The 12682-nt window shown below is 37.6% G+C and overlaps 1 protein-coding gene across 2 annotated transcripts in view; it reads left to right on the top strand.

Annotated features, from left to right (window-relative positions):
- UBXN7 (UBX domain protein 7) overlaps positions 1-12285 on the top strand; it is a 73576-nt gene extending 61291 nt beyond the window's left edge. For both annotated transcript variants that reach the window (XM_004373592.2, XM_023728757.1), the window contains exons 8-11: positions 2884-3011; positions 7624-8017; positions 8163-8242; positions 9561-12285. In XM_004373592.2, coding sequence (XP_004373649.1) covers positions 2884-3011; positions 7624-8017; positions 8163-8242; positions 9561-9722 — 764 coding nt within the window. In that variant the 3' untranslated portion in view covers positions 9723-12285. The remainder of the gene's footprint in view (positions 1-2883; positions 3012-7623; positions 8018-8162; positions 8243-9560) is intronic.
- The last annotated feature ends 397 nt before the right edge of the window (positions 12286-12682 follow it).

The raw sequence follows: 12682 nt of genomic DNA on the forward strand, positions 1-12682 counted from the left end.
CAGAGCTATTAATTGGGGAGAAGACAGTCTGTTTAACAAATGGTGCTGGCATAACTGGATATTCATCTGCAAAAAAATGGAACAAGACCCATACCTCACACTATGTGCAGAAACTAACTCAAAATGGATCAAAGACCTAAATATAAAATCTAAAATGATGAAGATCATGGAAGAAAAAATAGGGACAACGCTAGGAATGCTAATACATGGCATAAACAGAATACGAGCCATAAGTAACAATGCACAAACGCCAGAAGAGAAACTAGATAACTGGGAGCTCCTAAAAATCAAACACTTATGCTCATCAAAGGACTTCACCGAAAGAGTAAAAAGACAACCTATAGACTGGGAAAAAATTTTTGGCTACGACAAATCCAGTCAGCATCTGATCTCTAAAATGTACAAGATACTGCAAAACCTCAACAACAGAAGGACAAACAACCCAGTTAAAAAATGGGCAAAGGTTATGAACAGGCTTCGCTAAAGAAGACATTCAGGCAGCTAACAGACGCATGAGGAGATGCTCACGATCATTAGCCATTAGAGAAATGCAAATCATAAGTACAATGAAATACCATCTCATTCCAACAAGGCTAGCATTAATCCAAAAAACACAAAATAATAGATGTTGGAGAGGTTGTGGAGAGACTGGAACACTTACACACTGCTGGTGGGAATGTAAAATGGTACAACCACTTTGGAAATCGATTAGGCACTTTCTTAAAAAGCTAGAAATAGAAGTACCATACCATCCAGCAATCCCAGTCCTTGGAATATATCCTAGAGAAATAAGAGCCGCCACACAAATAGATACATGCACACCCATGTTCATTGTAGCACTGTTCACAATAGCAAAACATGGAAACAACCTAGGTGCCCATCAGCGGACAAATGGATAAACAAATTATGGTATATCCACACAATGGAATACTACACAACGATAAAGAACAATAAAGATGAATCTGTGAAACATAACATGGAGGAATCTAGAAGGTATTATGCTGAGTGAACTTAGGCACAAAAGGACAAATATTGTATAAGACCACTATTATAAAAACCCAAGAAAAGGTTTAAACACAAAAGACAACATTCTCTGATGGTTACGAGGGTGGGGAGGGAGAGGGGTATTCGCTAACTAGAGAGTAGGCAAGAATTATCTTAGGTGAATGGAAGGACAGCGCATACTATACAGGAAGTCAGCATAACTGGACTAAACCAAAGCTAAGAAGTTTCCTGAATACAACCAGACACTTTGAGGGACAGAGTAGCGGGGCGGAGGTCTGGGGACCGTGCTTTCAGGGGACATATAGGTCAGTTGGCATAACAAAGTTTTTTAAGAAAATGTTCTGCATCCCACTTGTGGTGAGTGGCGTCTGGGGTCTTAAAAGGTAGTGAGCAGCCATCTAAGGTGCATCAGTTGGTCCCAACCCACCTGGTTTAAAGGAGAACACCAAAGTCACAAGGAAAATATTAGCCCAAGAGACAGAAAGGACCATGTCTTAGTCATCTAGTCTGCTATAACAGAAGTACCACATGTGAATGGCTTTAACAAAGAGAAGTTTATTCTTTCACAGTCTAGTAGGCTACAAGTCTAAATTCAGCTCCAAGGGAATGCTTTCTCTGTCAGCTCTGGAGGAAGGTCCGTGTCATCAATCTTCCCTTGGTCTGGGAGCTTCTCTGTGCAAGAACCTCAGGCCCAAAAGATACACTTTGCTCCCGGCACTGCTTTCTTGGTGGCATGAGGTTCCCATGTGTCTCTGCTCGCTTCTGTCTTTTATATCTCAAAAGATATTGGCTTAAGATGCTATCTGATCTTGTAGACGTCATCAGTATAACCTCATCATAGTAATAGAGTTTATAACACATAAGGAAATCACATCAGATAACAAAATGGTACACAATCATACAATACTGGGAATCATGACCCAGCCAAATTGATGCACACATTTTTTGGGGGACATAATTCAGTGCATGATAAGCCACATAAACCAGAAACTGCATCAGCCTGGGACCAGAAGAACTAGATGTTACCCAGCTACCACCAATGACTGCCCCGACAGGAAACACAACAGAGAGTCCCTGATGGAGCAGGAAGAAAGGATGGTGCAGAACTCAAATTTTAGTAAAAACACCAGACTTCATGGTCTGACTGAGACTGGAGAAACCCCAGAAAGCACGCCCCCCAGACTCTCTGTCAACCCAGAACTAAAACCATTCCCAAGGCCAACTCTTTAGACAAAGATTAGACTGGACTATGGGACATAAAATGATGCTCGTAAAGAGCGTGCTCAAGTAGATACAAGAGACTAAATGGGCAGCTTCTATCCGGAGGTGAGATGGGGAGGCAGTGAGGGTTAGGAGCTGGTTGAATGGACATGGGGAATCAGGTGGAAAGGAGGAGTGTGCTGTCACAGTATGGGGAGAGCAATTAGGGTCACATAACAATGTATATATAAATTTTTGTATGAGAGACTAACTTGAATTGTAAACTTTCACTTAAAGTACGATTAAAAAAAAAAAAGATAATTCCAGTACTGGTTGTAACCTCACATAAGAAGCAGAGGTGGAGTTGGTTTTATTATTAATTGATTGAGTTTTATATAGATAAGGTGTTTTCTGAATCTCTTCTTCCTAAATGACAATAAGTGATATGAGCAGATAAGGTAGTTGCCCCAATATGATGGCTGGAAATCTCTTAGGTGGATTATAATTGATGCATCTTCTAGGTTATGAAGACACTATGTAACTTAAGCTGGTGAGAGGTAGGGGATAGTGTTCACAGTATATTTTAATTATGCTTATGCTGAGAGAAATACTTACTGAATGACAGTGTTCAGAAAGAGTATTGATTTTCCTTCTTTAATTCTGGTTTTTAATCTTTAGGTCAGAAGCTAGTAGAGTGGCACCAGTTAGATGTCTCTTCTTTCTTGGACCAAGTGACAGGATTCCTGGGTGAACATGGGCAACTGGATGGACTCTCTAGCAGTCCTCCCAAAAAATGTGCCCGTTCAGTAAGTATGACTATGGAGTGGTGATGGGCAATTAAGTATAACTGTATGTAAGCATTTTATGTAAAATGTTTTAGGTTAAGATGGTAAAACTAGTCATCTAAGTATTGGAGAATTATTATTTGTGGCTGTACAACATCTTAGACACCCTCCTTATATTTTGATAATTTCTCACACAGGAGTTCTATCTTCTTGGTGAAATCAGAAGACTCATATTCCCAGACTCCCTTGCACCTAGGGTGCAGGCATGTGACTTAAACCTAGATTTAGAAATAAACACTGTGACTATATAACAATAAGCAGAGCTGATCTAGCAGGCCTGGTTGCAAAAGCATCCACTTCTTCAGGGGCAGCACCGGCAGAGCTTCTGGTACCCAGTTCCAAGCAGCAATGGAATTGGTATTTTTGCTAGAACAGTTCTCATGGTATAGTTGTACATTACTACTAGTTATTTAGCTTCAGGGCCTGGCTCTCTGGCCCTTCCAGAGATTGTTTGAGGTACTTAATTTCTACGATATGCTAATACTTAGACAGGTTTGATGGCAATGAGGATAAAATTAGTTTTAAAGAATGTGACTTTGGCAGTCTGTATTGCACAATGATGAAAGAGTTCTTAAGTTATCACCTATAATCATGTAGAAAAAAATGACTATTTAACGAAAGGCTTTGGATGCTTGCCAAAGGGTGACACAGAATTCTTTTATAAGGCATTAAAAAAAAGTTTCTTATCTTTTGTAGTTATAAGGCTAATATAAAAAAACAGAGCCTGTGAGTTGCTGAATTACAGCATAAATGGAGTTAACAACCTCATCAGGTCTATTATAAAAGTTAAGGTACTTTAGTGGGAAAGAGTGAGACCATAAAACTGGAGTGACTGCACAGCGATGATTTGGGTGACTGGTACCTCAGACACCACTTCTGATACCAAGGTCTGAATGTCATAAATTTCGCCAACTACGTACGAAAGAAACACTAATGAATAATGGCTTAAACAAGAAAGTGGTTTGTTTTTCTCAACAAGAAGTCCAGAGACAGGCAATCTATGGCTTGACTTCTGTGACTATCCTCAAGGAACCAGGTTCCTCCTCTTTTTTTCCCTCTCCATTCTTAATTTTGGCTTTTGTCCTCATGCTCACAATGTAGCTGCTGCACTGCCAGGTATCATATCTACATTCCAAGCATGGACAAGGAGGGAGAGAGAATGGTGCCTATATTACAAAGGTAAACATTCCCAGATAGTCACAGATAGTGTTCTGCTTGTTTTAGCTAGATACATTTATTTGCATAAACACAATTGAAGTTATGTTAGTAAGGAAGCAGAGAAGAGTGGATGTGAATCAGGAAACTAGCAGTGTCTGCCCTAGTGTCATTCTTTAAAATGAACCTACATGGTACACTGTCATTATCTACAGTCCATCCAAATCATTGCATGTCATGTGGGCACATTAGCCTTAGGTTATTTTTGTTTAAAATCTTGTAGCTTTACTGAGGTATAATTAATGTGCAATAAACCAAACATATTTAAAGTTTACAATTTGACAAGTTTGATACATGTATATACCCATGAAACTATCACAATCAAGATAATGAAAATAACCATCACCCCCAGATGCTTTCTCATTCCCCTCTGTAATTATTTTAACATTCATTCATGTTGTTGTGTATATCAGTAGTTTGTTCCTAAGTAGTGTTAAATTGTGTGGATATATCACAGTTTATCCATTTTCCTCCTGATGGACATTTGGGTTGTTTCCTGCTTGGAGCTGAACATTTGTGCACAAGGCTTTGTGTAGGGGTATACTTCGTTTCTCTTGCATAAATACCTAGGAGTGGAATGGCTGGGTGTTGTGATAGATGATCATTTAACTTTCTAAGAAACTACTAAATTGTTTTCCAGAGTGGTTGGACCATATTACGTTCCCACCTGCAGTGTATGAGAGTTCTAGTTCTTTTACCTTCTTCACCAAAACTTGATGTGGTTGATTTTTCAGTGTTATACATTCAGTGTCAGGTGTTTAGTGGTATCTTGTTGTGGTTTTAATTTGCATTCCCCAAATGATTAATGATATAGAGTTTATTTTCATGTGCTTTTTTGCCACCTGCATATCTCTTTTGTGTCTATTCAGATTGCTCACTAATTTTTTTATTGGATTATTTGTCTTACGGAGTTGCAAGTATTTTTGTATTCTAGATACAGATCCTTTTTCAGATATATGGTTTGCAGATATTTTCTCTCAGTCTGTTGCTTGCTTATTCATTTTCATGATAATTCTTTTGAAGAGCAAATTTTTTAATTTTTATAAAATCCAATTTATCACATTTTTTTTTTTTTATACTTTCTGCGTTTTGTATCCTACTTAAAAAACCGTGGTCTACCCTAAGAGATTTTATTCTGTTGTATTGTTTTGTTTTTCTTTTTTTCTCTTTTTAAATAGTTTTAGCTATTTATGGCTATGATCCACTTCTAATTTTTATATATGGTATTAGGGTAGGCTTTAAATTTGTTTTTCTTTTTTGGCATATGGCCATCCACTTGTTCTAACATAATTTGTTGAAAAGATTATCGTTTCCACCATTGAATTGCCTTCGCACCTTTGTCAAAAATAAATTCATCATATATGTATGGGCCTACTTGTGAATTCTGTTCTGTTCCAATAACTGATATGTTTTTCCTTACACCAGTATTTTACTGTCTTGATTACTGTAGCTTAATAATAAATCTTGAAATCACATGGTGTAAATCTTCCAACTTTGTTCTTCTTTTTCAGAGTTGTCTTGGTTATTTTAGGTCCTTTGCATTTTCATATACATTTTAGAATCAGCTTGTCAATTTCTACCAAAAAAGCTACTGGGATTTTGATTGGGGTTGCATTGCCTCTGGATCATTTTGGGGAGAATTGACATCTTAACAATATTGAGTCTTCCGATTCATGAACATGGTATATATCTGTCCATTTACTTAAGCTTTTAATTTGTCTCAGCAGTGTTTTGTAGTTTTTAATGTATAGGTCTTTCACATTTTATTAGACTTATCTCTAAGTTTCATATTTTTTCATATTATTGTAAATGTTACTGTCATGTCAATTTCTGATTGTTGTTAGTCTATAGAAATACAATTGCAGCCTTGCTAAACTCACTTATTCTAGTGACTTTTTTGTAGATTCCTTAGAATTTTCTACATAGATGGCCGTGTTGCCACCAAATAAAGACTATTTTACTTCCTTTCCAATCTATGTGCCTTCTTTTTTTTCCCTTGCTTTGCTGCATTGGCTAGGACCTCCGGTACAATGTTGAGGAGAAGTACTGAGATTAGACATCTTTGTTTCTGATGGTTGGGGTGAAAGCATTCAGCCTTTTACCATTAAATTTGATGTTAGCTGTTTTTCATAGATATACTTTATCAGTTGAGGAAGTTTCCTTCTGTTCCTAGTTGGCTGAGGTTTTATCATTAGGGGATTTTGTCATATGCTTTTTTACATCTATTGAGATGGTTCTCTTTTTTAGTGGATTACATTGGTTGAATTTTGAATGTTATACCAACCTTGTATCCCTGGGCTAAATTTCACTTGGTTATGATACATTACTTTTTAAAATTTTGTTAGGTTTGATTTGCTAAAATTTTGTTAAGAATTTTTGTTTCTATATTCATGAAGGATATTGATCTGTAGGGGTTTTTTGTGTTCTGTTTTGTTTTTCTTGTAATATCTTGTTATGCCTCTGTCTGGTTTTGCTATCAGGGTTATGCTGGCCTCGCAGTGAGTTGTGAGTGTTTCATCCTTTCTGTTTTCTGGAAGAGCTTATATAGAATTGATATTATTTCTTCCTTAATGTTTGATGAAATTCACCAGCGAAGTTACCTGGGCCTTCAATTTCATGAGTACATATAGGATTACTCCGTGTATCTATTTCTTCTTTAATGAGCTTTCGTAGTTTGTGTCTTTCTAGGGATTTGTCCATTTCATCTAAGATGTTAGATATATTGGCATAAAGTTGTTCGTTGTATTCTTTTCTTATCCCTTTAATGACCGTAGGGACTGTAGTGATATCCCCTCTCTAATCCTGTTACTGGTAATTTGTGGCTCCTCTTTTATTTCCCTCATAGTCTGGCTAGAGGCTTATCTGTTTTATTGATCTTAATAAACCAGCTTTTGTTTTCATTGATTTTTCTCTGTTGTAATTTTTGTTTTCTAGGTCATTGATTTCTGTCTTTTCTTTCATTTTTTGGTTATTTTCCTTCTGCTTAGTTTGGGTTTAATTTTCTTCTTCTGTGTGGGTGCTTCTTCTTCTTGTTTTAAGGTGGACACTTAGGTCATTAATTTGAGAACTTTCTTTTCTGACATAAACATTTAATTCTATAATTTCTCTGTAAATGCTGCTTTAGCTCCAGACCACAAATTTTTTCTAGCTCTAAGGGAAAACTGGTAAATGGAATTTTTAGCTGAATGGTTTTCTGTAAGGAATTATTGGCAGAAAATAATAATGGCAGCATGACTATTGTATTTCTTATGCCCTGTTTGACTTGACTAACTACATTTTGGTTTAACTGTTTTTGTTTTGTTTTTTATTGTTGTTTTTTTCCTTCTTTCCACCTATGTTTTATAACTGCATCTGCCAGGAGAGCCTTATAGATGCAAGTGAGGACAGCCAGCTAGAAGCCGCCATCAGAGCCTCCTTGCAAGAGACACATTTTGATTCAACACAGACAAAACAGGATAGCCGCTCAGATGAAGAATCTGAATCTGAACTTTTTTCTGGCAGTGAGGAGTTCATATCCGTTTGTGGCTCCGATGAAGAAGAAGAGGTAGAAAATCTTGCCAAATCTAGAAAGTCTCCCCACAAAGATTTGGGGCATAGAAAAGAGGAGAACAGAAGGCCACTAACTGAGCCCCCAGCCAGGACTGATACTGGAATAGTCACAAACCACCAAGGATTGCCAGGTGTGGATTCAGAAATATTGGAGATATCACCTGAAAAATCAGATGGAGTAGTGGAGGGGGTAGATATAAATGGTGAGTTACATTCTAAACTTACTTTCCTTAAAACTTGAGTATTACTGAAGGGATTTATTTATTAGTCTTCTCTATCTATTTAAATTAGTCTTCTGTATTAAGCTCCCGGTATCTTTTTTTTTGTTTTTTTTAACTCTCCCTTCAGGACCAAAAGCACAGCTGATGTTGCGGTATCCAGATGGAAAAAGGGAACAGATCACTCTTCCAGAGCAAGCTAAACTGCTAGTAAGTGTATCTGATTGGAGGCTTTTGCTTGAAGCAGAGGAACTAATTAATTGGAGTAAGCCCAGTGAGCATTGCTTGATAATCCTTTGCAGTAGATGTTAGGTATTCAGCCTGACTTTGACTTACTAACTGGAAACCTAACTGTGGTGAACCTTAATTGTGACTACTTTGTTTCTTTTCCAAATTGTCTTAGGCAAGAGGCAAGTCACACAGGGCTGTTCCAGTCAAAGCTTTTCTGTTCCATGATTGCATGGAGTAGAAACCCAACTGAAGTTATTACCCCTGGAAAAGGGGAAGTGAGGTTATTTGAAAACTAGTGAGGCCCCTGGGTTCCTGGTAGCTGGTTAAGAACCAAGGCTGTTTCTCTGTGTTTCTCTCATTGTGCCCACTTGGTTTCCCCTTTGTGATTCTCTGCTCCGCACCATTCTCCTCGCTGTATACGGTAGCTTTTGTTTATGGCTCGTTTGCACATGATCTATCACAGTGATGCTGAGGACTTTTCATCTGAAGTCCACAACTGACAGGCCTTTCCTCTGTGTATCTTTCAACTCTTGGAAAAGAGATGAGTCTGACTAGCTTAACTTATTTATACCTGTCAATTAGTGTGGTGAAGTTGATTAGGCTGACTCTTGAAGATTGTGTGACTGGAATGAGAGTAGGGCCTGGCTGCTACTGCTGATACTGTCTCCCTGGCCTAATGTTTGGAAGGGCCTGGGAGATGAGACAATGGAGAGAGCAACTATAAACCACTGTTTTGAGAAGTTTGCTTGTGAAGCAGAAGGGGAGAGTGGGCAGTAATCAGAGGGGGAAAGAGGATTGAAAGAGAAACTGGGCATATTTAAGCTTGATGGAAAGCATCTGTAGGGAGAAAGATATTGAAGATACTTGTAAAAGAGGGGATAGTCCACAGGGCAGAGTTTCTGAAAAAGCAAGAACAAAAGGGATCCAGTGCACAGGTAGCAAGATTGGTCATAGGTGGGATGAAGGCTATATCTTCCCAGATAATAGGAAAGAAGGAAAACTGATAAAAGGTTTTAAAATGAAGATGATAATTTTCTAAAGAGCAGTTGTGTTGTTTATTTAGAGATAGTAATAACCCTGTATATTTCAGTAATTACTTAGTGGCCCTAAATTGTTAGATACAGGTTTATTATCTCCCCATCCTAAGAGTTTTGTTGGCCCCTCCAAGAGAGTAAAATAATGTAAAATGTATATCTCATCTAATTTGATAAAAATGAGTGATATTATAGATTTGATTTATTAATACTTTTTCCTTTATTTCCATCTAACAGCTTTGTCTTTCTCCTGTATTCCATAGGCTTTGGTGAAGCATGTCCAGTCTAAAGGATATCCAAATGAACGTTTTGAACTTCTCACCAACTTCCCTCGAAGGAAACTGTCTCACCTGGACTATGACATTACATTACAAGAGGCAGGCCTTTGTCCTCAAGAGACTGTCTTTGTACAGGAAAGAAATTAACACCATAGCCTGACCTCTCTCAGCTTACCCCTTTTTCCCTTTTCCTGTGAGATACCATGTTACTGAGTATGCATTTTGGCTCATAGGACCACAGAGCCAAAGTTGGGCAAGCAAGTCACCTGCCTTCTCTTACTTTTATTTCTCACTCTGTCCTGTAATCAGTCTTTTTTTTTTTTCTCCCCCTTTTTCTCTCTCCTATTTTCTTCTTTTTCCTACTTTTCATTCTTTGTTTCTGTCTTTCTTTCTTACCTAATCTGGTGACCAAATGGAAGTGTAAGGATAAGATGCCTCCTAGTACTGGCAACAAGAAATGGGTGTTCCACATAGTGGTCTCTTGCATGGCGCTTTTTTGGGATCAAATGATATTGTGACTCCTCAGACTCCTTTGGCTAAGGAATGGCTAGATTCAGAATAAGGACAACCTCCCTTTTTCATGAGTCCCTGTTTTTCAGTAGGAAGAAGAAATTCTCTAACACGTGTTTTGTTTTGTTTTTCATGTAGGAAGTATGTAACAAAGTATCCAGGGTTTTGTTTACATGGAAAAAGCATCCCTTATAATTACTGTTTATCACATTTAAAATTCTTTTTCAAAAGATTCCCTTCTTCCCAGCTCCAAAAATGATTCCATGATATGTGTTATTGGCAAAAAGAGTGTTAAGTGTAGGGTGAGTGGTGTAGGGTGGCTTTTAATGTCCTAGCCTGAGACAGCTTCCTTCATTATTACTCTGTAAAGTATATCGGTCCTGCTAGCCCTGGAATGGACATTTAATGAGCAAATTGTGGTGACTGGGATTGGAAGGTGCTTGCTGTTTTTGCCGGTACAGCATGTTAGTTCCTTTGGCCTCTCCACTGTCTGGGTCCACAAGTGATGTATAGGAAGGCAGTTGTTCAATAATCATGCAGTAGAATGGCTTGTAATTGTAACCACTATGGTTACTGATTGTCCTATGTGCTTTAGGGCATACTTATGTATGTCCCAGGGGAAAAAGAAAAAGATGCAGCTGAGAGTTGCTAACCAAGCTACTTTGGTTAGAAATAATGATTGGTTTTGACCCCTGGTTGAAAAAGTCTCTAAAAGGGTCTGGTGACTAAATGCGCTTAAATCCTCATGCTGTTTTGTTGCAAAAGTATCAAAACTTGAAAGCCTCTCTAAGGGCAAGACCTTTAAACTCAATTCATAAAACAACATTTAGTAAGGGGGTGGGAGGGTGGCGGGGGAGAAATTACCGGTAATCTTCAAATACAGGTTTTTCTGCCAACAAAAGCCACATTCAAATTGTTGGTTGGTAAAAGCTTTTTTTTTTTTTCTTTTTCCAGTATTATTTAGAAGAGGCCATCTGGAATCCATATAGTACTATTATCAGCTTCACTATATGCTCAATTCTCATTTTGAGCCTTAAATAGAGTCCTGTGAAGGGGTAATAGTGATTCTTGTGGCAAAATCAGAACTTTAACTTGTAAAACCATAATATAAAATGGACGTATTTTGTCAACTGGGGATTTAGATTGATTCTTCTACTCGCTATAAATTGCTGTTGCTCAGAGACCTTTAGTAGATTCCCATCTACTTTAAGATCGCTGTCTTGGCAACAGAAAATTGCTTTTCTGTTGCTAGTACACAGTTATAGAATATGGTTTCTAATGGTTGGATTTTGAGGGACCCTCCCTAAAGAGTGAGTTATGTATCTCCTCTAGGAAATCATGGAAAATTCTGTTTATTCTTCAGTGAGTCCTTAGGAATTAATGTTCTTACATTTTTTTCTAAGTCTGTGTAAGTGCTTATGTATAAGTATATAATTGTATAAATATTTATAAATATATTTATATAATTACAATTTCATTTATACCTTGAGTCAAAGTTCTCTCTTTAGATTGGTGACTGAGTAATACCACTTTGATTTTTCCCCCCATAGGCTCTTGAGACTTAACTAGCAGTTTCTGATTTATTGAGGAAACATGGTTTTCATGGTAATTCCTCAATTATATCTGACCTTGAATAACATACTTGCTATCTGAGGAATAGAGCTGTATACTGTCAGAGGTGCATGCAAGGGTAAAAAAAATTGTTAGTAGTAGACAAGAGCAAGGGTCAGAAATCTATAAATTCAGGGAGGCCCGGATAAGAAATGAGAGTATGCTCAGCTTTGGTGCTGTGATAGCACCCATCTCCACTCTCAGCAGAGTCACAGCTAAAGCCCAAATCTGTCAAAAATGTGAAGTCTAGAGTTTTCCCTATAGGGCTTTGTTTCATTCTCTTAACTACTAGCTTCTCTTTATAAAACATATCCAGAGAGCCTAAGACAACATGTTCTTCAGTGATAGGATGTAGTTCTTTTTGGTAAGTTCAGCCCTGTCATATCCATTTATGAGAAAACCAAAGTGACTTTTTCAAGTTGGATTATTATGAGATGAACAAGTATATGTAAAGTGATTTAAATAAGCATATCAGAGAGATAGGATTTAGGACATTCATCCAACTTAGATACAGCTGGGGAGTTTAGAGTATGAGGTGTACACGATTGTGTTTTATTTTGTGACAGGAGCATAATTATCCTGGGGTTGATGTAGAGATGTATAGGGGAAGGGGCTATGGATTATACATGGAAAGAGTATAACTTAATCCAGCTAGAGAGGATGCTTCCTCCGGTTTGTCTTACTTCCTCTACAAGTTTCTTTGCTCTTTGGGGGGAAAGTTTTATTGAATAGATTAAAGAGTTCAGTAAGATTAGTTTTTTAAAAAGCTGTTCCTTGTAGGTTTTGGAACAGTCTGAAAGAGTGTTTAAAAGGTAAGGAGGGAAAGAACAAGATAGAGTTGGAGACTGACAAGGGACAAATACAGGGAAATGAAATGAAAACTAATGGGGGAAAAGTAAGACGAATACTTTTAAAAATCTGTTTTAGGAAGGAGCCACAGAAGAAGAAGAATAGTGCCAAATGAGGGAAAGAGAGGCATCTAATTT

Source organism: Trichechus manatus, unplaced genomic scaffold (assembly GCF_000243295.1).
Source record: "Trichechus manatus latirostris isolate Lorelei unplaced genomic scaffold, TriManLat1.0 scaffold00026, whole genome shotgun sequence".
Lineage (NCBI taxonomy): Eukaryota > Metazoa > Chordata > Mammalia > Sirenia > Trichechidae > Trichechus > Trichechus manatus.